A 25,913-nucleotide genomic window follows, 5' to 3' on the forward strand; every position below is an offset into this window, starting at 1 on the left:
TAAACATTATTTATGTAATGTAATTATTTTGAGGAACAAGGACATGAAGTATGCTGTTTGGTGAATTAAAAGCTATTAGCCGGACGAACATTTTTAATCATAGCAGAAGGGATTCAGAAATCAGCCGATTGTTTTGACATATTATAATAATGTTGCAAGTTTATTATCATATAAAAGCTAATTATCAAGCATGTAGCCTTATATTGATCAATTTGAGAGGTAGTTATATTGTCTGATGTGTTATAGTATTGTGTATGGTTTTCATATTGTACTGCATATGACATTTAAGTTTTTATAATGTTTTCACCTGCCAGATCACATCCTACGTCCATTTAAGCACTATTCATTTAAAAGGAACAGGAAACGCAATGCTTCTGCCACCATTTACCGCAGTAGCTGCTATGTTTATCACTGCATGGGAGATGTTGGCCCCATGGTATCACTTCCATCTAAATTAAAACCATATGCATATAGAAATGCTGATAACAACACCATTGCTGTTACAACAATGTTGATAAATTGCAAATTACCACAGTTTGCCATAACAAATATGTCCATATGCATACAGAAAGCTCCTGTTGAGTGTTTATTTAGAATTGTGTAGAGGTTTTCTTATTGCCAAAGTAACCACCCTTCTGCCTAACTGTATTAAAGACATCACATTAAATGAACAGCCGCGCTACATTCAATTTTCTTCCTTGTTGGCATTGAGAATTACGATAGGGCCCAATTTCCCAAATATATATAACATAATGCAATCGAGGGCCAATAACTTGATTCAGTAATTAAGTTTCCCTCACTGATTAGAATAAATGCAGGCACCTTTTTTACTTTTTACTTCTGTTCTTGTGATGGAAAACTATTTATGTATGTGCTGGATTTTACATTGACGCTTTCAAGCATAAACTCCACTCTATTTCCAAATAGACCTTGAACAAATGTGTATTTCAGTAATTAAAGACACAAGGAGAACAAAGAACAGATTGAATACCTCTGCTGTTGCCCCACTTTGTTACAATTCTGAGTCAATAAATCTCTGAACCAATAATTGAACTTGTTCTGCCAAAAATGCTCAACTAGGACTTAAAAGATGACAGCCTGCTTGAGATTATGTTCCACAGAGTAGGGTAAACAACACGAAAGCTGATGGCTTGTACGATCATTAATTAAACAAAGCATTATTAGCGGGAGACATCTCATGTATTTAAAGTGAATCTAAAGAGATTACAATATAATGGAACATAAGAGCAACTACACCTGATTGAGTAACACTTAAAATGTATATTTTCATGCCATGCCAAGGTTTGGAAATACAGCATTTTTTGGAGTAGTAGTAGTAATTTGGGTAGTAGCAGTAAGCTGTAAGAGGAAACATCACTGATTGTTTTGCAGATTTTTTTTTGGCGGTCTACAGGACAAAACTACTGGATTATCTCAGTTGCTTTCATTGTAATAAACATTATAGACTAGAATCAAAATAAAGGTACAAACACATTCAATAACTCAATTGTATTTAGTTACTCCTTAACATTAGTTGTGACCCAAAGGTATCATTTGTTAAAAGGTCTTACATAAATATGATAACAATGCACCACACATGTTTTCACTGCTTTGAAACTAATGCAAATTGTTAGCCTGTGACCTGCTGAGGGCAAGATGGAGATGGGAACTATAAAAGGCTATGCAGAGATGTGATCTTATGGTAACCACAAAGATCTGACCCCTGGTTCTCTGCCAAATGTGTTGGATTTACATTAAAAGCCTGTAAACAAAGAACGATTTGGAATTAGCCTTGAGAGAAATTATGTGCTCATACCAACTCAACGCAGTGCTTGTTTACATGTAAATAGGTATTTAATTATTACGCCTGTTAATGAGCACAATTTCACAAATCCGAGGAAATGTTTAGCAGAGATAATGATCTGCTGATATTCAGGATTATTATGTGTCTACAAACTGTAATTATTGACTTGGTGTCAGCTGCACCCATTCCTGGAAGCTACAACGTATTACCTTCCATACAAAAAAAACAAAAAACAGTATGCAATACATTGCCCACATTTTTAAAACTCTATGAGATGTTGAATATCGAGTCCCAAGAGATACAGAGTGATTTGAAAAAAGAATAACACTGCATGTTGGGCAATGTTGAGTGTTGACTTACATTACACAACTGTATATAAACCGCTTTTCCACAACATGGTAAGGCTCTACTCTAGGCGACTCTGTATTTGGTTTTCCACCACAGATAGTACTGCCTTACTGTAGGCTTGGTGATCAGAATTTGCCGTAGGGAAGCAGCTTGAAATCAGCTTTGAAGCTGAATCCTCTTATATGCAACCAAACAGAGGAACATGTGCACTTTGTCAACTATAAGGTGTATGGCATAGTCCTGCCTGCTGCCACTTGTTTTAAAAGTGGGTTAGGGGGAACAAATAAATCAAGATGCTGTTGACCGTAAGTTAGTAACAGAGCATGCTGCTGCTGCTTGCATTACTAAATGGGTTCATTTAAATAAATGTAAGAAAAACAATTTGATGCCTCTTGTTTATCAGTAATAATGATACAATTTAAGATAGGTTTGAATATATGGTAGCCTTTACATTGTAACAGTATGCCTAAACAAATAAATGAGAGTTTAGGCTATAGCTAAAGTTAGGATTTAGAGGAAATGTAAGCTAGTTAGCTAGCTAAACTTTAAGATGTGAATATATGGTAGCCTTTACATTGTAACAGTATGCCTAAACAAATAAATGAGAGTTTAGGCTATAGCTAAAGTTAGGATTTAGAGGAAATGTAAGCTAGTTAGCTAGCTAAACTTTTTATTAAATATTATGGCAAAAAAGTTTCACATATTCCCTGCACATTACGCTCTGGTGCTCCATCTCCTCAGACAGAGAGCCCACAGTGCTTGTGCCACTCTGAGAGTGTGTTTCTTTGAATAACCCAACAGCATGTTCCAACAGTGCTCCGAGCTCAAGCACTCCGACTATTTATGAACAACCCATACATTTGCAACATTTTAGTGTATTTTGTGATTTATATATAGGCCATGAATTAGGCTCAAACATATGGAGCTGGCTTGTGTACATGATAAACTTGATTACCAATACTTTTTCTGTAATGTTGGCTATCTTAAAGCTGCTGAGTATGCACGCTAACCAGCTGCTTTCTGCTATTGTTTTCTGATGAGTCGGTGCATGTTGTGTACAGCCATGATAAATCAGGTCCATATATTTGATAATCCTCTTTACCCACTTAAAGTACAAACAGGCATCTGTGAAGAAAGTAAATTGCAGCTAAGTTGAGCATGTATAGCAAGGTGGAATTACTTTTATAATGTCCTTGTTACTTTGTGAAACTGAAAAAAGGAACAGGCACCGTGGATCAAATGCATTCAAGAAGCTGCTAGAGGAAAGATTTTTTTCTCAAGTTAACTGAAATTGATTCATCTTGTTGGAAAGAATGCATCCCAAACCCACATGCATAAAGTACAACCAATCTCATGAAATGGCTGAACAATTGGAGGCAATCGTGTGTTTGGAGGCGTTGAATGACAATGCAAGCATTTCACCAGGTTCTTAGTGGATAGCTGTGCATGTGCAGGGCTTTTTCCCCCCATTACAGATCTGACATCTTACCCATAATAATACACTACTTTCTGCTTTGGATTTTCAATTTTGTGGGCTAGAATTGGCACGAAGAAAATCACAAGAAGAGAATAGTATTTTAGCTTATTAAAGAAGAGATGCTAGAAAAGTGTAGTGAAAAGGTAAGTCATCACGATAGATGGTACTCCAATTCTAATAAAGTAACACACTCCGTTGAAGCCATTGAAGAGTAGTTGGACGTGTTTATTGGAAAGAGGTTATATCTCTCACAGGCTCCGCCCTCTACTGGACTCTATGGGTACTACCTTATCCTGCGTGCATTCTCCCACTGAGACTTCTATAGACGTAGCCGGCCTAGGGCGGGCCTACCTGAATGCGCGCGCCTACACCGTATAAAAGGAGGCCTCGCCTCCTGACTATCATCCTTTTTCTCTTCAGCAGCGGAAGTGATTCCACAAGCTTCGAGACATTAGGGAAAAGAAAGTAAAAGTGAGAGCATGGAGTCAGTACTTGACCTCAGGACCTGCCCGAAATGCCCGAATCTTATCGCAGGGGCTGATCCGCACCCCTTCTGCTTCACGTAATATGGGCCCGACGCCGGCATGCCCAGCCTGCCAGATGATCCCGCGGCTCATACGGGAGCATCGTGGGCAGCACTCCCTGGCGAGGGCTACCACGCAGGAGGAGTCGGAGGATCGGGAGCTCGACGTCGTGGACGTGGCGATTCGGGGGAGCGAGGAGCGGTTCTCTCTTCCATGGGACCAGGCGGGCTCGGTTCCGATGGAGGACGAGGAGGACGCCTCGCTGACCGGGAGGTCCAGCTCTCAGGTCTGCGCGGATGGATTTCCCGGCGGAGTGGTGTAGGGTTACCGCTCCCCCCACCGCTGCCACCGAGCCCTGTAAACCGCCTGAGATCGGGGGTTTTTTTTTACGGCCCCGGTGCGTCCGGCGCAGCCGACCTTCGTTTCGCCCCCACGCTGCCAGAGGTAGGCCATTAAAAACGAAGGCCCCGATAGCCGCCATGGCGGGTATCATTAAGGTGGTGGATTCGCTCGGACCACGACATGTCCAGGTGTGCCCCCCCCTCGATGAGAGAGCCTGGCGGGCCAATCTGCCTTCCGGAGGGCGGCTGGTTGGGTGGAGGGTAAACGTCCTCTGTCCCCGCTGCCCCCGGGACCGAGATACCTTGGAATATCTGGATAAGATGTTCAAGCTCCGGTACGCAGATGGCGGCTGCTGCCGACCAATAATCTTGGCGTGTTGGGCGTCTTCCCTGATCCACAAACCTCAGGCAGACGCCCCCCGCCCTCTCGCCTCAGGACGAGAGCGGTCTTATTCGCACCGCGCTGTGGGTCAGATGAATAATCTGATTTGTGGCGTGGCCGCCGCAGCAGGGCGGGTGATTTCCCTAGCCACAGTGGCGTCTCGTCACGTGTGGCTAGGACTCACTGCCCTATCTAAGAAGGACGAGAAGATCTCCTCGGAGCCCCCGTGTCCACGGAGGGGCTCTTTGGGTCGGTCTCCTCGGTCACCCTAGCGCTTCAGCCGCCTAGAGGAGGAGAGAGTCCAGCTTAGCCGCAATGCTTACGCCGGCTCCTCCTCAGGCCCCGCTACGTGCCCCCCCTCGCGTTGCCATGCAGGGGAGGGAGCGTAGTGTGACAGTGAAGCGGAGGGAGAGGCGCGGCACAGGGGGTCCCGTAGCTGCGGCGCCCTCCACCTCTACGGCCCCACCCCGTGGCACCGGCATACCGGCAGTCACGGGGAAGGGCCTGCCCCGACCGAGGCAGGCTCCGCAACAGCAGAGAGAGCACCCGGGTGGGGAGCTCCATCTTCGCAGAGTTGTCTAGCGGGGGGAGGTAGCGCCTCGGTGGGGGGAGAGATTCCCTCTACCGGGGACGCTTACGAGCGAATCCTGCCTCCTCCCTAATTTAATGCCCAGATCCCTGTCAAACTTTTAATAATAAAGATGTGTTGTTGATCTGTATCCAAGTCTGAGTGTCCTCTTGTTTCCACAATAGACTTGCACATGTTGATGACTGTACAAATTCCCCACTCGCCGCCCCAGCTATAGCTCCCGTTAGGGAGGAGGCTAGTGGAAGCTGCTATACGCCTTTCCACCGCTGCGTCTCATTCTCTCCTCTCCTGGGGGAGAGTGAGGCGTAGAGAACGTCTGGCAGTCATTCTGGTGGCACCGGATCGCGTCGGGCTCCGTGGTACTCAGAAATGACACAGATGAAGGTGGGCCAGCCCTGGGCGATCCCCCAGTTCTGGGGGCGATGTCTCAAGAGGCAGGTGCAATTGGGGCGTTTACCCCACTCTGGGCCGTCCTCTTCAGGCTTGGCTCCTGAGAGGGACAGGCTGAGACAGGGTGGATTGTCTGACAGCGTTATTCAGTCTATCCAGGCAGCTAGAGCAGAATCCACCACAGCCTGTTACAGGCCAAAGTGGCTGAAGATTCCAGCATTGGTGTGAGGAGCGGGGAGAATAGAGCCCCTATCTTGTGAGTTGGGCTCTATTTTATCCTTTCTTACAGTTACTGGTGGACAGAGGGCTTGCTCATTCCACAGTGAAGGTGTATGAAGCAGCCATCTCGTCCTGTCATGAGGGATTCAACGGCAGGGTCAGCCTTTTCTCATCCACTGATGTTGCGGGTTTTTACAGGGGGTCAGGAGGCTGCCGCCCGGTAGTGCACGCCTCTGCCCCACAGTGGGACCTGCCCCTAGTGCTCGAGGCTCTGGCCTCGGGACCATTTGAGCCTCTGGGAGCTCTCCTCTCTGAAAGCATTGTCGTGAAAAACAGCTTTGTTTCTTGCCTTAACGTCAGCCAAAGAGTGTCCGAGTTAACTGCTCTGTCGGGTGTACCCGAGTTGTTTTACTAATTCGGGGGTGACCAGAGCGGCGCGACACTTAGACCGAACCCCTCCCTTTGTGCCTAAAAACCTAAGGAGTGCGTTCAGGTCGGGGGGCTATTCAGTTAGGGGGTTTTAGTCTCCCCCCCATGGTGGGGCCAGGGAGGCTAAACTGCACCTCCTCTCTGCCCGGTGCGTGCGCTAGAATGTTATGCTGGAGCTCACGGCTGCCCTTAGACGCACCGAACAGCTGTTCGTGTGGCTTCGGGGGCGGGGTGATCGGGAAAGATCTGTCCAAGAACGCCTGGCAGGCTGGCTCTGCGAGTGCATTGCAACATGCACACGGGAACAGTAGGGATGCCAGCGAATCGATTAATATTCGCCAGGGCGATTTTCGAATTTGATCATGGTCAGTTTTCTGGCATCCCTAACGGACACGGCGGGATGAGCCCTGCCCCACGGGGATTTGTGCATACTCCACACGGGCTGTAGCTGTGTCAACAGCCCTTATTCAACGGTGGTTGTGAGTGTGGAGGATATATGCACAGCGGCGCCTTGGTCAACGCCAGGCCCCTTTATAAGGTTTTATCTCTTGGACATGTCTGGCTCTTTCTCCTCGTCTGTGCTTGCAGGGCAACACAGGGATTGTAGGGGGGGGGGTATGCGCCTTCACCTTTCCTGGGCCCTCTGAGGGTCCCGGGATAGGAGAGGGACGTGCTTGGGGCTGCCCCTCCTGCCCCCACATTTTTTGTCCTCTCACACTTCGCACAGGGTCAGTGCTTGAGTGTATGACGGCATGGCGGCTGGCGCTCTCCCTGTTATCCTTAGGGATTCAGGAAGGCAGGTGCTTCAGTAAGCCCATCACGGGGCCGAGGGGGCTTCTCCCCATCCGTCTATGGGCCGGGGGGGGGGGGTTGTGGGATTCGGGGGGGGGGTTGTGACTCTGTCAGCCGCCAGGCCAGATTTCTCCTCGGTCACAACCGGGGTTTAAAGGACGAATGTGGGCAGCAGCTGATGCCCAGAAAAGCCGGTCAGGGGCAGTAGGGGTGCGAATGGTTGTTGGACGACACCGTGCGATATATACATCAGGCTCCACCCACTTGTACCCATAGAGTCCACGTAGAGGGCGGAGCCTGTGAGAGATATAAACGGGGGGGTTACGTATTGTAACCCTAGTTATATAAGGCACAGGCGGAGCCCTCTACTCAGGGCACTGTCTGTCCTATTCCGCTCGCTGAAGGAGAGGATATAGGATGATAGTCAGGAGGCGAGGCCTCCTTTTATACCGGTGTGATGCACGCGCATTCAGGTAGGCCCGCCCTAGGCCGGCTACGTCTATAGAAGTCTCAGTGGGAGAATGCACGCAGGATAAGGTAGTACCCATAGAGTCCAGTAGAGGGCTCCGCCTGTTGCTTATATAACTAGGGTTACAATACGTAACCCCCCGTTTTGGGAGGTAGATTTGGAATCGGGAGTGGTCTTAAAATACAATTTGTAGGCAGTTGTTGTGCCAGAAAAGAGTAAGGGGGCTGGAAAATGAGTTTTAAAGAGCCCTGCAACTGGCAAAGCAATTATTTGTCATTGGTATTGACCATCATGCCCTTCAATATAGTGTCAGATAAAGTGATTGAGAAAGATATTTGTATTCCATGCATATTAATATAACTCCTACATAAAGAAACAGTATTCCAATATCTTAACATATGAAAAAACTGTAAACACACAAAAAAACCAATGCTTGATGCTTTGATTCGAAAATGACCTCATCGAGACATGACATAATCAATGTTTACAGCTCCTTTTGACAGGAGTGATGAACACACATGGGCATACTTCCCGTTGTAAGCCACTGAACTATGGAATTATCTGATCAGATTTGTTGAAGTGAACATCCTTCCCCTGTCTTCCTAAACAAATAACTGTCATTTCGTCTTTTACTGGACCTCCTGTTCCCTCACTTGGCAGCCCATTTCCTGGCTGCATGCACCGCTGTTTCCTGTTCTTTGAATCAAAACGAACAGTAGAGTGTTTCTGTTGGACCGACAGCAGAGAGATCTAAAGGAAGAAATGGGCTCCAGGTTCTAAGAAGTTAAACGAGTAAAATCAAATCAGAGCCAGGTTCATTTGAATGACTCAGAGAATCTCACACACTCATACGCACAATTAACTTGGTCATTCCCAGTCAAAGTGCCTACTCTAGGTGGCTTCAGCATTTTTTCACCTTCAGCACCTATTTTAACATGTGAAAATCAGTTAATTATACACACCATACCATATCTATCTACCAGCCAAAGCTGTGAAAATTCTGTAATATTCTAATTAAACTGGCCTTTACTGTGATTTGGACATTTCAAATGTTTCAACCCAGACATGTTTATTATTGCTGCTGAATAACAGCACTTTAAATCAATGTTTTGAAGAGAGATATCGATGTTTACTGAACCTTTTGCTCCTCCTGTGGTTTTAGAGTCAAGCCTTTTTTCAATTTCAGTCTGATACTTAGTATATCACACACATTTCAATGAGGAACTTTGAACAGGGAAATCGATACAATGTAACCCTAATGAATAGTCTGGTTGACCTCAAACAAAGTTGAATAAACATTTAAAGTCAAACATGTCTCCTGACTTGAACTAAACAATTTGAGTGTCAGTTGGTTGTGTGATCGGAGACAGAGTGTTGCTACAGCGCTCCAGATGGGCCCGGGTTGTGTCTGCTGTTAGCGGGCTCCGAGGCATGAGGCCTGCGTGCAGCCTAAACAGATGCTGCTCTTTAAATGAGACTTCTGACATTAACAGCGGTAGTGCACTCCTGTGAGGCCTCCCTTTACAGCTGTTTTGAGGCCATTTCGTCTTTTAATTGGGATGGGAGAGATCATGGATTACATTAGTCGGGCAGGATACACTGCGGGCCCCTCCCTGTTATTTGTCCTCTGGGCTGCTAGCTTGAACGTAGCCTCCTGCTTAATAAGCCTCCTATACCGAGCACTGGCCCTCACAGAGAAGCCAAACTACTAATGTGCGAGAGACAACTGTATGAGCAAGTTTTGCAATTGGGGGATGTCCGTTTGCTCCTTATGTGTGTGAATGATGGAAAGGAAAAATCACCTGTGTATGTTTTCAATAACTTATTGGAATACATTCTTGATTTCCCTCCATGTTTTCCTTTGCAAAATATCACCTAAAAAGAGATAATACATAAGTAAGTATAATCTTCTCAAAGCTAGTGCTGCCGGTCTAGACTGTGTGACTGTAACCAATACACTGCTGTCTGGCCAACAGTGACACATTATATATTTGCAGTAGACAATCCCTGTATTTATGTATGAGTTAAATATGCCCTGGAGACAATGCTGGAGATTACATATCTGCAACCTGAGTTCCAGAAAAGATTGACATACAGCTGTTAACTCGATTCAAACTTGATTAGGGCCAAATTGAAAAATGAATGCTCCCTCTCTTTGAGCTAGGAGGGGGAGGAAAGGGAGGTATTGACAGGGAACCAGTGCTCCCTAAGCAGACCACAGAGCTTGAAGAATATGCTTTTATACCTCAAAGGCTTCAGAGAAAGGGGCGGACTTTGTAACAAGGATATACAACACTGAGGATGTAGAGTGAATGTTTGAAAAAAAAGTCCTGATATCTGATCCTATCAATCAAAGGTTTCTTTCCCAGTCCTTTTGTGCATGGCTCTAGTCCACCAACATGTTTGCCCCACATAAAAGACATGGTAACACAACGGGAACACTGACCTGAGGGCAGGGAATTTGGGCCGATCCATTTCATTTAAGCACAGTGCTTGGAGAGGTTAATCCTGCACAACTCAGAATGCTTTTGAGTTTCCACCTCTCCTGTCCGTGGTCTAGTTTCACTTGACTTAGGCCCCGTCCACACGGAGACGAAACAGAGACGAAAACGAACCGAATTCGATATCAAAAAAGTCTTCCGTCCACACGGAATCGGTATCATGGTCAGTAGCGTCTGGAGCATGAACGCAACCCTGTGATCCGCCATTGTTGTTGTTGTTGGCGAAACGCATCAGCATTGACGCAGGGGTGAGCAGGAGAGGTGGGGAGAGGCGTCATCGTTTTCAGGAAATGATCGTATAGGGCGTACACACGGAGCCGCAAGCGTTTCGTCCTCAGACCTACCCACTTTGGGAGCCGTTATCAATGTGCGGCTCCGTTTCGGCCTCGTGTGGACGAACCGTCTATACGATAGAGAAAGTTAGCGGATACAACTGATATCGTCTCCGTGTGGACGGGGCCTTAGTGCTTTCTTTCTCTCTGTCTCTCCCTATCTCGGCTTTGTCTGAGGAAGTGACGCAACTAACCACCATAATCTGTTACAGTCCTTATGGTTAGCATATCACTGTATCACGCAGCATCGATTGCACTACTATGTGCAGCTCGGTGGGCCTGCACTGTGTTTTAGTGATGCTGCTTCATCCTGCATCAGATCTCATTAAAGATGGAAGTGGAGATTAAACCACATCCTTTTTGAACAGTGCGGCACAGGGCAGGAGGCATCCACTTCCCTTGTATTACTCATACATAAGATTGAAAAAGCAGTTCATCCAGTGGCAAACATAATGTGTGTTTGCCACACCAGTAAAGGGTTTATTTCATCAGACAAGCTGACAGAAACTCTGGACACCATTACCAGGACTTTACTTTAGCAGCACAGGATTAAAGTAGATTTTGCACAGAGACATATATTAAATGATATTGGGATATACGGTTGTGGTGGGAATTATATGAAGAATGCATATAAAAGCTTTTCAAGAAGAATCATACATATTGCACTACCTCTCTAAATCATCTGGGCCTAATTAAGATTTGTCTCCTCTCTGCCGTTCTAAGTTTTTATAAATGATGCTTTCTTTTCAATCAAAAAATGCATATGGGAGGCGTGTGGCGCAGTGGATAGAGCCTTGGGGGTCACAGGTTCAAACCCCACTGCAGTCAGCATGTCGTTGTGTCCCTGGGCCAGACACTTCACCCCAAATTGCTCCTGTGGGGATTGCCCACAGTATTGAGTATGTATCCATCGCTTTGGATAAAAGCGTCTAACAAGTGACATGTAATGTAATAATATAGTGTCACAAATCCTGTCTTGCTTATGAATACAAATAAGTGATTTTTTTTGTTTTGGCACAGACCTGGGGGGCTTTGTCAGACTGTATATTACACTGAAGGGGTCTGAAGTTGTGTTTCTGTGTAGCAGAAGTAGAGCAAATCCAATTAAACACTTTGGAAGGTTGAAACTGTAGGCCAGCTTCATAAAGATGAACACTCAGAGAGCCAGCACTGGTCCTTAACTGGTGGCTCCTCAGTAATTAGAACTTCCATTAATGATCGAAAGTCCCTCTTCTTTGAAGTGGTGCCTTAATACAGACAGTGTCACATTCTTTCAGTCTATTGAAAGAGAAAGCTGAGGACGCTTATCTAATGCCTAATCTGAATTTAGCAGTGTGACGGTTATTATGCTGTAAAGAGATGCCTTCGCCTTGGCATTTAATTAAAAAGATAGAAAGAATCCGGCTCTGCTTTCAGTAATCTTATCGCAGTTTGCCCATATTTTGTGGTTTCAGTTTGTAGACAAATTCTTCATGTACAATGTGAAACCCATGCACAGTAATTGCACCCTTGGTGTAATCATCATCCTTTTTTTCGATTTGTATCTGTTGGCAACTTTGATACTTTGAGACAAATCTGAACCCAACAGTTGTGTCCGAGCCATTCTACCTGTGCAGCTGCCAATTCCATTTAGGTCATTAATCCATCTCACCCTCCTAACTGAATTGCATTTTAATCATGTATGCTTTTAGCCATCTGTGGCTTCAGCTCTCTCTCTTCTTCACAATGCACTCACATTTACTATATGGAGACAAATGGACAGGAGCCCTTTGCTCGCCGACTGGACGGCCTCATGGTTGAGGTAACCTTGGAATACAGATAGATCTCTTTCTCTAATAGAGGTCACAGAGACATTGCCATCCTTCACGTTTCCAAAAAATATTTTTCAAAACAAATGTTTCACAATTAGATTGTATTCGTCAAACATGTGGATGACTGACCTGTGAGATCTTTCAGGCAATTTGTCATGTTTGTCTCTTGCCCTGTGAGCTGGTCAAAATACAAAAGGGGAAGCAAATGTGCTCTGTGTTTTTACTCTGGACTTGGGACCTGTCCCTACTCCCTACTCATACTCCCTGATTGGTTGGTGACAGGAAAGACTATCTAAGGTTAATTCCAGAAAAAGGATATATCACAGCTCGGTGGCACCCAATGCATTTCAAATGATGTGTCCTTGGGATGCAAGGTTACTGCGGAGTCCTTCTCCTCGAGCCACAAACAGCCTGTATAACTATCGTTATTATTGAATGGGCCTGACAACAAAAGGTCCTGTTGACTTTTGCAGAGCGTGTGGTTACACAGAGGGTCTGTCTGCCCTCTGACATTATTGTTTGGATGAATTTTCCAAAGCACATTTCTTTATATGGACTCAACTTATTAAAGCATCCACTGCAACAGCTTTCATGTTCCCAGAAACAGCTTTCAGAGCAGTCGTCTTGGGACAGCTGGTTGATTTAGTGACAACGCTGAGGATCAAACTGCCTCTTCAGCCATATTGGATACTGGGAAATGGTAGAGTGGTGCAGCAACTGCTGGTATGATTGATCCTAGATATTGTGATTGTGGCAATATTACCTGTTTGTACCTACTGAGACTCAAAACCAATTCAAAACCAAAATTACTAGATGACACAATCATACCCCTGCAGCGGCTTTTTATAGCTGCCCTGTAAATGTCCACTGCCTTTTCTAAACTTCCAGTATTTAAATGAGTATGGTGTTTAACATTGGTGATAACACTGTGTTCTTGTACCTTACCGTGTTGTCGGAGGGAATAGGACTTGGCACTTTTTCTTCTCAACAAAACAAGAGAGTTATTCCTCTGCCTGTGTCGGTTTCTCTCTTTCCATTTTTGGCCTCACAATCTGAATTCCAAACAAATCCTGTACACCTCTCATCTTTTATTTTATCACTTGTTCTATGATTTTATGCAGAATTCCTTTACAGGCTGCCTGGAGCTTTCATTTCATCCTTTCCCATATCTTCTGCATTTACAGGCCAGATTCAGTTTTGTTTTTATTCCCAGGCTCCCACCTTCTGTTGATTTGTGTCAGCTTAATGTGAGGGTGGATTTGTATAATTTTACAGTGGGATCTGCATCTGCACGCAATGTCCAGGCAAGGCCATTCAAATTGAGTGTTAATGTGGGGTTATTCATGCTGATCTCACGTTGCGTTCTTTGTCATTTTTCAATCTATCACAAAGTGCAAGTAATAGAAATGATAAAGAGTAGAGTTAAAAAAGCTTCAAGGGGTGCCTCCTCCTCGTGTTTTCTTCTCCTTTTACAGTCAGCCTACAGTGAGTTTTGGTTTTTGTGCCTGAAAAAACCTTCTTTTTCTTCAGCATGTGCAAAAGCCACATTAAATGGTTCTCCAGAAGGGACAGGCGCCTCGCAATGTAACTAGTGTGCTGGCGTGACTTAGTGTTTTAGTGGTGTGGTGGAGCTGCCAGACTGAAGCAGCTCTCTGTTCACTGCTCCACCTCCTATTGTAGAGGCTCTAACACAGGAACACTAAAGCTGACAGTCTTGTGTAAAACTAGCCTGTTTTGGCGAGAAGTAGATTGAGTTTGCTTCTGGTCATTACCCACATTCTTGTGCAGCTCAACTCTAACAGTATATGTGAACTGTTGAGTTAGTGCTATTTGAGAAGGACACTTTGAGTGTTGTCCTGCACCTACCTGAGAAAACCCCTGTCATCTGTGGGTGGGAAAGCTCCTGCTGTCACAAAGTTTTTTATAAACCAGCGGGAGACCCTAAAGTCTCACTAATGCCAGTTCCTTTCATTTCCACACAATGGTTAATGTACCTTTTCATCAGCACAACAGTGGGAGACAGTCTTATGTCACTCCTGGCTTCAGCACACAACCCAACATTAGCATGGCTACGGTGCATGTGTGTTGGCGTTAAGCAATGAAATAAAGAGCTTGGAGGCAAGCCAATTAACAGCTGCAATTAAGCAATACTGCAAAGTTCAGCAGGAGGACGGCAATATCATTAAGAGAGATATAATCATTGTCAATCTATTCTGATAGTTAAGTATCCCCAAGGTAACTTTTAAGTCTATCAGCCTGCCACATGTATGTCAATTATTTAATAAATGCAATATGTTCACAGAAGCACTATTGTAGGCTTACCTGGACTATCCACTGAAAATGATGTGTAATAGAAATGTTTGTGTCACACCTAGTTTTTCAGACATAGGTGATTAAGGAGATTGAGTTCTTTGAATTGATGATTTCAGTTGTTATTTCAAATAAGGATAAAGGCAGACATCACATTATACTGGGGGTAAGGACCTCTGATGAGGTTCTATCAAGCTAAACCTTGTCCTCTGGTTAAACATCATTAAGTTAGTCAAAGGACGACGTCAGACAGGAAGATGAAACAGAAAGCTATTCTGAAACGGATGAGTGTCAGCCAGGCCGGATGTTTTCGGTCACAGTGAGATGTGCAGTTCTGTAAACATAATTTGACCAGACTAATGGGAACTATCAATTCGGTTGACATAAATAAATGAATAACGAAGCCGAACACAAAGGGGTCGAGACTGGGCAAAACAATAGAGAAAACTGTCCCAATAAAGGCAGAATACTTTTATTCTGCTGTTCATTGCCAACTTACTGTTTTATTCAAGCTTAGGTGACACTAATAGGAGGAAATAATAAGATAAAATAAAGAAAACTCTAATAGTATAATACTAACAGTGTCAGCACTATGTTTTACACTTTTTATAAGGTGTATTTTTCAGCCTCCTTGAATAAGCAATTGAAACAAGTTGTTTTTGTTTTGTTTTACAACAAGGCCTGCAGATAGTGGTGAGCCGGAAATGATCTGATGAGATTCGGTGTGAATGTGTTTGGGAACAAAACAACCTCAGATGCTTGTTTGAAGTAGCACTGAATTGAACATTGTGTGATCCATAAACACTGCAAAAGTACAAACTCAAAACAATATTACGCTATTATTGTTGCAGACCATGACATTTCTGTATCTACACAAATTCCCCTGTTGTTCAAAAGGCGGGAACTGTGAGGTATTTATGTGAAAACACCCTTTCTGCTGTAAGTGCTAAAGCATTTACACGCTAGGGAGATAACAGAGTGTGATATCAATGCACAGTTGTCAGTCCATATTGATTGAAAGGCGGGAAAGTAATAACCCTAACAGCCCCTACCTACATTCAAAGGCCTGTTTGTAGAATTGCCGTTTTCTTGATTTAAGAAAGTGCCACTGTGAGTTGAGCGGGCAAAATAAAAGAAATTACCTTTGAGGTGCAAAACGTTTTCTATTTCCATTACAAAGTAAGGAAAATAAATAACCGTCTCAAAGTAAATACTTCGCTTTACAATCAAACCATTCCAACCCTCTGCTAATGTTAATACGGTATGATTATTTATGAGATCTTCTATCATCCAAGAAGAATCTGCTTATCTTTCGCAAGAGCTTTTTCATCCTGTACTTCAGTAGACCGAGCTGGCGCGCAGTGCACTTGATTTAAGAGCATTGGTTCTTACAAGCGCTGTGCATTACGCAAAAGAAATATCTGTCTGATATTAAAGCTATGAAACCTGACTGTATTCAGTACAGTATCTTTTATAATTAAACATAGTCAATTATTTGTTGTAGTACATTCTTTAGATTTGCTACAGCTACTTCAAAATAAATGTACACACAAGCTATAGAAGTATAACAATGTTTTCGATTAACTGTCTATTTGAATTAAAACGCAATCCATTGCGTAATAAGCAGAGAGGGAGATGCCTCTGTGGAGAAGTTTGTTTTTTACCATGGTTGCATAAATATTCTGCCGTACCTCTCCTGGACTTATGATTGAGTTGCTCCAGCCTGATTGCAGTTAGCGCTCGAGGGAGATGAGTCTCTGTGACATAAACGAAGTACTTCTGGAGCCAGGGCTCACTTCACACATCGCCTCCACCCTAACACCTCTGTGATCAAATAGACGCCGGTAGGAATGGATTCTCTTAAGTGCCGGTTAAGTGCATTTTGCTAAGGAAGTAAGAGAAGTTAAAATACATTTAGTGTTAAAAAAGACAATGCACTCTTCCTTAATGCAATGTTCTGCACTTAAGCTATAGGTGGAGTCTAATTAGGAGTGTATATACCGTGGCCTGGCGGTCAAGGGCAAGACCCTCATTTACTTTCTTGTAGTCAGTTGCTGAGAATCTCCAATGTAATGCTGTCCTGGCTCTTTCCTGTGGAGGAATCTCAGCCTTGATATTTTGGATAAAGTGAGGGTAGCTGTCTGGCTGCCTTGCGGGTATCTAGCCGGGGGTAGTGGGCTGTGAAGGCCCTCTGGAGCCATGCAGGTCTTTACCACACCAACAGGCCACATCGCCAGTCACGGAAGAGGCTGCATTAATGCGAGGCTGATGAATCCAGAAATGGGACTGGATAAATCCATAATATGCAGCTGCTGGCCCAAATCCTGCAGAGCTCCGCTGTGACACCGGGCCCTGTGAAGTTTACAGATAACCTATTTTCATCTCAACCAGAAAATGATGGTGCCTGTTTGAGGTTGGTACAAGTGTACAGAGTTTAATGTTAAATACCTAACATTACTTAATTCCTTTCTGGATTTTATTTTCAATATGCATTAGTCATATGCACTTATAGATACTGTTAATGTCTCATTAATGAATAGTTTATGCAGGATCACTTGGCAAGGCCTGGGAGCAATGAGGTGTGCTGAGATGTCAATGCATGCGTACATATGGGAGAATATGCCACTGTTAACATTCACATGTGTCCTTTAACTGGTTTAATTTGTGTACTTTAATTTGACTAATTATGTGGATATCTATGGCACTGTGCTATCTCCACCAGATATTATGTTATGCTTCGTTCTTTTTTCTTAACAGCCCTTCCTTATTAACATAATGTTTAACCTTTACTTTTTTCTTAATTAAACTATAGTCATGCTGTAAAATGTGGCTGAAATATAATAGAGCAAATGCATAATTGAATGAATTGTTTTTCTGAAAGTGTGCTTGTGGTTTTTTGTTGTTTGTGCATTTTTGATTAAAATAGTGGGTAAGGAACAACTTCTTCTAATGATACCTGCTCTCTCCACTGACCTCTTCACTGAGCCTTCACAGCCCTTGCAGTGAGTCGTTCATGTTAATAGGCCGTGTCTTTGAAAACAATTATTAAGGAACACATTTTAATCTCTAGGAAGTCGTTTTCTGATTCTAACTTTGGTGGCATTGACTCTCCCTTGGTGTCAACTCCAGAAGACAAACTCGCGCTTTGCAGAGCCCACCTACAGCTTTATTTCTTGTAATTTCTCTGCGCTCCTTCTTTCCAAATTGGGGGTTGAGCAGATGCAGGTAGATGTATATTTATGAGGGGGATGTGTATTTCAGGGAGAAGCAGTCTGTGAAAGGTGACCCTTGTTAGATAAAAGGAGGGCTCGGAAGCCAAATGATGAAAGAGAATGGGATCATCCTGGGCTCATTAATGTGGATTTGAAGGTTCAGGTAATTATAACAATAGACGTGTGGGCTGGCTTTGGCATCTGGTATTGTTGCTTTGTTATGAAGGTGACAAGCCTGCAGAGGAAAGGGAATTAATCACTGTGACACCACCCTGTTGTCACATTGATACATTCAGACATCATAACACTACTGCTATAGAAGTTAAAAGAAGCTGCAAAAAACAACATCATTTCAGCCATCAACATGATATGACAAGTACTGTTAAGAATATGAAAACATTTAAGAAGCAACCCAAAGTCGCTTGTCATCGTAATTACTTTTAAACTAAGATAGAATAATTGTTATTGCACTGATAATAGTAACGGCACGTCCCACACAGCGGCTTTGGAAAAAGTTTGCCGGCGGGCGTGTCTGAAGCTCGACCACAACAAATCACATGAATCTCTCCCGCCCCTGACACACAAGCAGCGGTTTGATTGGCTAGAGCTTGTACTGGCATATGATTTGATTGGCTGACGCTTCCACCGAAAGCTTCAGAAGCTTCAAAAGTTGAACATTGCTCAACTTTTGCAGCCTGAAACGCCAGGAAAGCTCCGCTCTGCTTCCCACAATGCAGTTCGGCGAAAAGTGAGGCAAAGTAACGTCACCCCATTCAAGTGAATGGGCAGAAGCGTTGGAAGATTTTTTTTTAACGGTGCTGTGTGGACGTACCGTAAGGCTTTGGTTTTCATACAAAACAAGTCCTCTTCTATAGTGACACTGTCACGAGTCACTGCTGCTTTACTCTCCACACATTCACCATGGCTGAGGTTGTAACACTTGCTCCTTTGTATGGAGCGGTGGACGCAACCAATGAATCTCAGAGCAATACTGCACGTTTGAACCAGATGAGCTTTTAATAGCTTGAACTGTTAATACCACAGAGCGGGCCCAAAGTTCAACTCATCATCTGACTTAATGGAAATGTTGTTTGTGCAGAACGCAGACAGAGTACAAAATACACATGAGAAATAAGACCTGCGGGTTGTTACAGGCACCAAATCAACTTTATAAAACAACCGATGAATGGCAAACAAGATTTGCAACAAGGTCCGCCTAAAATGTTAACAACTGAGAAAAACCCTGGAACAATTTGTAAGCTGGTGTAAAAGATGAAGGATATATAAAGCTGGCAATATACTCTAAATTCAATATAGTTTGGTGTTGCTGCTGCAGATATTGAGGCTAAATGCAGCATCCTTTCTTGCTGCGGACCCTTTTACCAAGCCTGCCTAAATTCTGATGTATGCTTTGATGCTTTATCAAAGCATTAGCATTGTGTCTTGCATACTGTACTTGTTGTAGCCACAGTTGCATCATTTTGACTGAAGCATGAGCAAGGCTTTGGGCTTTGTTGTGCTCAATGTCCTGCGAGGATCGAGCTACCTCTAAAATTGTCTGGCACAATCCTCAGGGCCGCTGGAAGCTATAAAGCACAAAAAAGCTGACCAGTATCATCGGAAGAGGCCCCACATGTGGGGTAGCATGCATTTTTAATGTGGCACAAATAAGAAATGCCTCTGTTGCCTTTCCTTTCTAATCCCACACCGGGTGGATCGAATATATTTTATTTCTATTTGTGCAAAGTTTGGCGGCAACTTAAAGAAACAAGAGCCCTCATCATTAAATGTTTGAAATGCTTCAATTTGTCACAGAGAATCGCAGACAGGTTGCTCTGGATATTCAATTGTAATATTTCCTTTTGAGTTGGGTTGTGTTAAGGGCACATACATGTGGGCACTTGTGTGCGATTGTGTGTGTGTGTGTGTGTGTGTGTACGGGCTCAGTAGCAGTGCTTGTTAGGAAAGCTGGCGGAGTGGAAAAGCGTCTGTGTGTGAGCAGCACATTATTCAACAAAAACAAAAAAAAGTCCTTCACTCCACTGACTCTTTGAACATTCAGAGCGATCATATTAGACGTCAGAACACTGAAGAGGAACATCTAATGACCCTCTAAGTGTCAACATAATCTGAAAAATGATCATCCTTTTGTTTCTCTTGACTATTTTGTTTTAAGGCCTTCCATTTGCAGTTCATTGTGTTGTAGGTGCTAATTTGTGCCCACCAAATTAGTGTGAAAATGATTTCTAATTAAAGCAGAAGAATGGAGAGACTAAAAAGATGTGACTCCCGGTTACAAAGAGCAACAATAATGACCTAGTTTGCTCTTTTATCTGGGACAGTTTGTGTTTTTGCAGTCACATTTACTAAAATCAGAACTCTTAATGGACAGGTAAGACACGCATCAAACCCCTCACCTAATGTATATGGAATCTGGTGATATCAAGTAGTCTACAGGTAAAATAGAACATGGCAAAGATCAACCATATAACAGTTTATTTGACGTTTATTTGATGTATTTACTGGCAATCCTTCTGAAATAGCTGTAAGATTTGCAGACACAGATAGGCCGGTAGCTTTTTATTGCAATGACCGCCCTGGTTGCTTTGAAAAATGAAGAGGATTTCTTTTTCGACTCATCTATTTGCAACAGAGCAGGCAACCTTAACCATAAAACTTTTTTATTAGTTTCTCTACCCTGCCTTTTATCCCAGAGCCACAGCAGAGTACACTATTAACCTCTGAGCTTATTGAGAAGTGTGGCGAGAGCTGTGGATAAGGGGAGTGTGTATGCGATGGCATATATTTTAAGGGTTCAGTTTAGGTGGACCAGAAGGTAGACAGTGAATCTGTTTACTGCCCTGAGGTTTTGTGGTTATGCACTAGCACTTCCCATTTAACTGCATGATCTAGGGCTCTGCTGACGACACCAAACACACAACCCAAATCCATGCCTCACTGCCCTGCACACACAGGACTCAGCCATTCAAGTGCACATAAGGTTTTTTTTATGAATGCTCTGCAAATATATGGACACACTGAGACAAGCGGGTGGTTTCCCCCTTCCTTTTCACCTTGTTTGTGTCTGTGCAGGCTTCTTGACGCAGCGCCACAATCCATAAACTGCGCCTGTCACACTCTCGGCTAGGGTTCTGTTATCAATATTGTCTTGCCGTGAAAATACACAACAGCGCCTCCACTGCTATTTGATTGGCTGAGGGATAAATGAGGTTGCTGCGAGGGTTAAGAGGTCAAAGGGCAGACAGGAAACGGGTCCTCCTACAGTGACAGTTCAGTCATATGTTTGATGGGCCGGCCTAATGCCGTGGACCAGCAGTTCCTAATGACCTGCCATCCTCACGCAGTCCAGGGAGCCCCTCCGCTGAGATTTATGACCCATGTTGTGTTTGCTACTGGGACGACTCTCAGCAACACTCCTGACAAACACCAAGTCAAAGCCTACTACTTTGGCTTCCCTCTTTCTTCTCGTTAACTGGGTCAATACCACAATAAACTGTCAGATTTTGTGAAATATTAAAAGGTCACTGCAGTCATTTGTCTTATGTGATGGGATCATTGTAGATGTTTTAAAAGACGGAGATGAGGTCCTTGTATGTCCTTGCAGAAGAAAATTATGAATTGATTCTCAAAATTCTCAAGGGGACACACTGTGGCGGACACTGAAGAGAGGATGGACAAGTCAAAAACCAATTTTACATGCATTCAAAGAGACAACTCCTCATGCAGAAGGAACAGATAATGGTCTTCTGATAATACTAAATGTTGGCTCTCCCACTGCTTCCCTGAAGGCAGAAATGTGTTGATTCGCCACAAGATAGCCCGACTGAGCCCAGGGCAGGCACAAACAGCAAGGAGAGCTAGTTTATAATTAATACACACTCTATAAAATATGCATTATGGAGTGGATGTGGCCAAATATGGATTTCTGTTTTGATTTTCACTCAAGATAATTGAAGCACTTCTCAGGAAAATCATACTGCATATGGCCCAAGCACACAGCCAGTGTAGGGGCTGCTCTGTGTGCTGTTTCTCTCCTCTAGCTGTTTTCTTATTTATCTCATGCTTGAAGACGGATTGTCAAACAAGTCCACATCCACTTTGGGATTTTAATCTCTGCCCTGATATGTATCTCTGTGGGCTGAGCTCAGTGACTCTGTAGGTTACAGATATTTGTGTGTGCATAAGCCGCACAGTGAGCTTTAAGATAAACTGCCAAAACACTTTTTCATGACATTCTGATCATTAAAGGAGAGGATGCAGGGAGAGGGGAAATGAAAAGGCATAAAGCCACGTTTTTCTACCCCTCCTTACTTCTATATTTATCAAACCCACTGCAGAGATGAGATGGCTGTCAAATGCTCTTCATCTCCCAGTGGGCTATTGCCGTGATCACACCAAGTCACATGTGGTTAGAAAGCATCCAACATCTCAACCCCCGGATTACTCCGCTCACTACTACTACCACCACCACATACACACACACAAGAGATTTGTTTCTGACTGATTAGCAACCACATCTCCAATCTCTGATTAGGTGTGGAGTAAATGAAGCGCCCCCCTCAGGTATGCATTTCCATAATGTCAGGTAATTAAACCCCAGTGTTTTAATAGCTCAGGAATAGGAAGACTCCCCAGGAGATTAGAGAATGATGATAGACTTTATGAAAAGCCTGCATACTCTTAGTTTAGGCATCGGGACTAGTTCTTACATTTTACTGGTGATAGATTAACAACAAGAAGCTTTAAGCATTTATATCATAGGATCATCATATCTCATCATAAGAATAACTACCATAGACTACATACTTTAACAAAAATGCGATTAGATTAGATATACCTTACAGTATCCCAATTTCTGATTTGTTTTTGTTACAGCAACATGTGAACAGGCAGGTTTTTGTTTTTCTGGAAATGCATGTTTGAGTTGTATGCTTGCTGTTGATAGCTGAAACATTCCAGAGCTCAACAAAGGGCCGGGAGAGTACACAAGTCTTTTTCATCACAGAAAAACCTGGAGAGGTGCTATTGTAAACATGACAGTGGATTGTCAGTACATCCCTGTTTGAGTTGCTGTCTCTTCTGTGTTTATGTTATGTTCATACTGTATACTCTCTCTCACACACACAGGCACACACACACACACACACACACACACACACACACACACACCACACACACACACAAAGCTCTTTGATGAAACAAATTCTGCAGTGGGAGAGCTTTCTTTGTCCCCGTGCCCACTCATATGTGTGGTGCTCAAATGAGAACAATGCAAAGCCATAATGGTGCCACAGAAAGGTGTGGAAACTGAGTGAACTCCAGAAGTCCCCTTCATATACGTATTCAGGCCCAAACTCAAAAACAAGATTCAGGACTGTGGTGTTGTTGGAGAGCTCTTCTTTCATACCAAATTGTTCATTATCTCTTGCTTGTGCACCAAAATGTATTTGAGAAATAATAAGCTTTTAATAGTAGCGTTCACTGCTAATGATAGCCAATGCCGTCGCTGAAACTGAAGATCATTAAAAGGCATGTTGCAGTGTATGATTCTTCTCAATGCCCGCTGGATGAACTACACTTCAAACACATAGGCTACCTACTTTCAGTAACACTCAAATTAACAGATGTACTCTAAATCCCCTCTAATCTTTCTCCTCTCATGTGCAACGGATGTCTCCAACTGACAGATAGGTTCATTTTTAATAATACACTCTCCACTTAGCCGATGTTACCTTCTCTTGAACCAGTAAACTACGGTTAATGTTGGAGATTCAGATGGACAACAGGGCGGAGTGATAGTATGTGTTTTTGAACCAACTGTCTTAAAACTGAGGGTGTTCTAGATATAATTGTCACACGTGAGAATGTAGCATCTCCCTTTTTTAACACAAGTCTTGTTTTGAAGAGCTCAAGTCCAAAGATTTGTGTTCCCATAAAGAACCTAGAAAGCCACTTGGAGAGCACAGACCTCCGCGTAGGCTAATGGTGCATTCACTTGCTCCTCTTGACACCCATTTCCAAGTTTGGTGTGTTCATGAGCAGATAGCTGATAGCAGATAGTCATAACATGTAGACACCATGGAAACTACAAAGAAGATGTGCTCTGTCTTATTGCTAAAAGTCTTGATAACTGTATTCAAGTTGTTTTTTCAACTTAAGGGACATTCACATACATTTTCCATACATTGTGAAATGAATAGCACACAAACCTACAATGCTACTGAAAGAGAAACATATTTTGTGGACGAGCTTCAATATGTAATTTGTTTCATGAAAATATGTCTACTTTCTCAAACTTTGGGCCACTGTTAATTGCTTTTTATGAACCAAATGTTTTTTTGAATGTAACCTCTGTCATGTTGCCAAGATGGAAATCTACCAAGGGGCTCATATTGAAATTAGCTGCTGCCTGAATTACAAGTTTATTCCAAATTTAGTATTCAAAGAAAAACACTACCACACAAAATAATTACTTCTGTCAATTGGGGATGTGGTTAAAAAAAAGTATCAGATGACCTTCTTTTAGTTTTCTACCTTTTTAGATGTTTCTGGTGTTTTCAGAACCAGAATAATTTTTTTTAAATCTTGCATTGCCAGAAAAAAGAGTTACAACAAATATGTAACCCTAACCCTATATCATTCAAGCCAATTTCAAGCTTGTCTTGGCACCTTATACTAACCTGTTTTCTTTCGAGGACTTTGAAAATATACTGCATTTTCTGTTCAGATTCTCAGTGAAATGTGGTATTAATACTTCTAATAGATATAAGATGATTATAAGAGTAAGGAAAATGTGCTTCTCAGGTGTATTTTCAGAAAAATCCCACTTTTGCAGTTGGAGAATCCAGACTTTAATGTCCAAATATTGCCGACTCTTAATCCATATTTGCTTACTCTTTGAAGTTTTTCTGACATTCTTTTTTTTCTTTCTTTTCAGCAAATTCCAGTCTTCTGGGAGGAGGGGGAGGTGAGTTAACATCTTTGTGATACTTTACATTGTTTGTTCCCATGGTAATGAAGCAATTAATGTTACTCTCTCCATGTCTCGCATGGTCATCCATGTTCTTCCATGGGTTCATGGCAGACTTTAGTGTCTATTTCGCCTCAAGTGTTTGTTTGAAATGGGGCTGAATGCAAGGCAAGAACATTAGAGCGTAGTGCAGTGGAGCTTCACACTGTGCCACACGGCGAGACGGTCATAACTTTAGCGGCCTGCCGGAGAACATTATCATCAAAGCAATGCAGGGAATCTGAGGCAGCAGACCGTGGTGTGGGAATAATGGGTTGGGAACTCCAGTAGGATTGTTACTGCCCAATCCAACTGTTCTTTTCTCAATTTGACTTTTCACTGACATGATTGAAATAATCATTCTTCACCACAGCAATAAGAGGTTGGGAAAAATTCCACCCAGTTAGATGTGGACTCTTAATTTTGAGTCCGAAGGGGATTTTTTGACGATATGTTGGAATAGTATGACAATGAAATAAGGTCACTGCTTCAGCATCTGTTTATCCATCTGTGTCGGTTGTCACTTTGAATATGTCATCGTCTGCTGATAGGCTTCAGTTTTACAGAATGTTCTCTGTTCATTAGACTTTGCTGCATTTTATGAAATATATCTAATTCACAAGTTAATATCTAATAACAGTGAACCATGTTTTTCCTGTTTATCCACAGTGCATACAAACATAAAACATTGTTTAAATCACAGAACTAAAAAATAAATAATGATGTGGGATATTTGTTAAAATGTCACATGCAGATGTCAATTGTTCCGTCAAAAATGTTCCTCCAAGTTTCATATACCTCCTATAGAGTGAATACATCTGTTTAACAAAAGCAGCACATAGGACATAATTACGCACTTTGCAAAATGGCACTTCTTTCAGTTTCTATTATTTATTATGATTTAAACACCTGGCATGAAATCTGATTCATCTGAGGCGAGGGATGTGCCTAAA

General features: G+C 43.0%; 1 protein-coding gene across 2 annotated transcripts in view; it reads left to right on the forward strand.

Moving 5' to 3' along the window:
- macrod2 (mono-ADP ribosylhydrolase 2) overlaps window positions 1–25,913 on the forward strand; it is a 396,983-nt gene that overhangs the window by 88,612 nt on the left and 282,458 nt on the right. For both annotated transcript variants that reach the window (XM_034152126.1, XM_034152125.1), the window contains exon 4: window positions 24,889–24,918. In XM_034152126.1, coding sequence (XP_034008017.1) covers window positions 24,889–24,918 — 30 coding nt within the window. The remainder of the gene's footprint in view (window positions 1–24,888; window positions 24,919–25,913) is intronic.

The sequence above is a fragment of the Trematomus bernacchii genome, unplaced genomic scaffold, assembly GCF_902827165.1.
Source record: "Trematomus bernacchii unplaced genomic scaffold, fTreBer1.1, whole genome shotgun sequence".
NCBI lineage: Eukaryota > Metazoa > Chordata > Actinopteri > Perciformes > Nototheniidae > Trematomus > Trematomus bernacchii.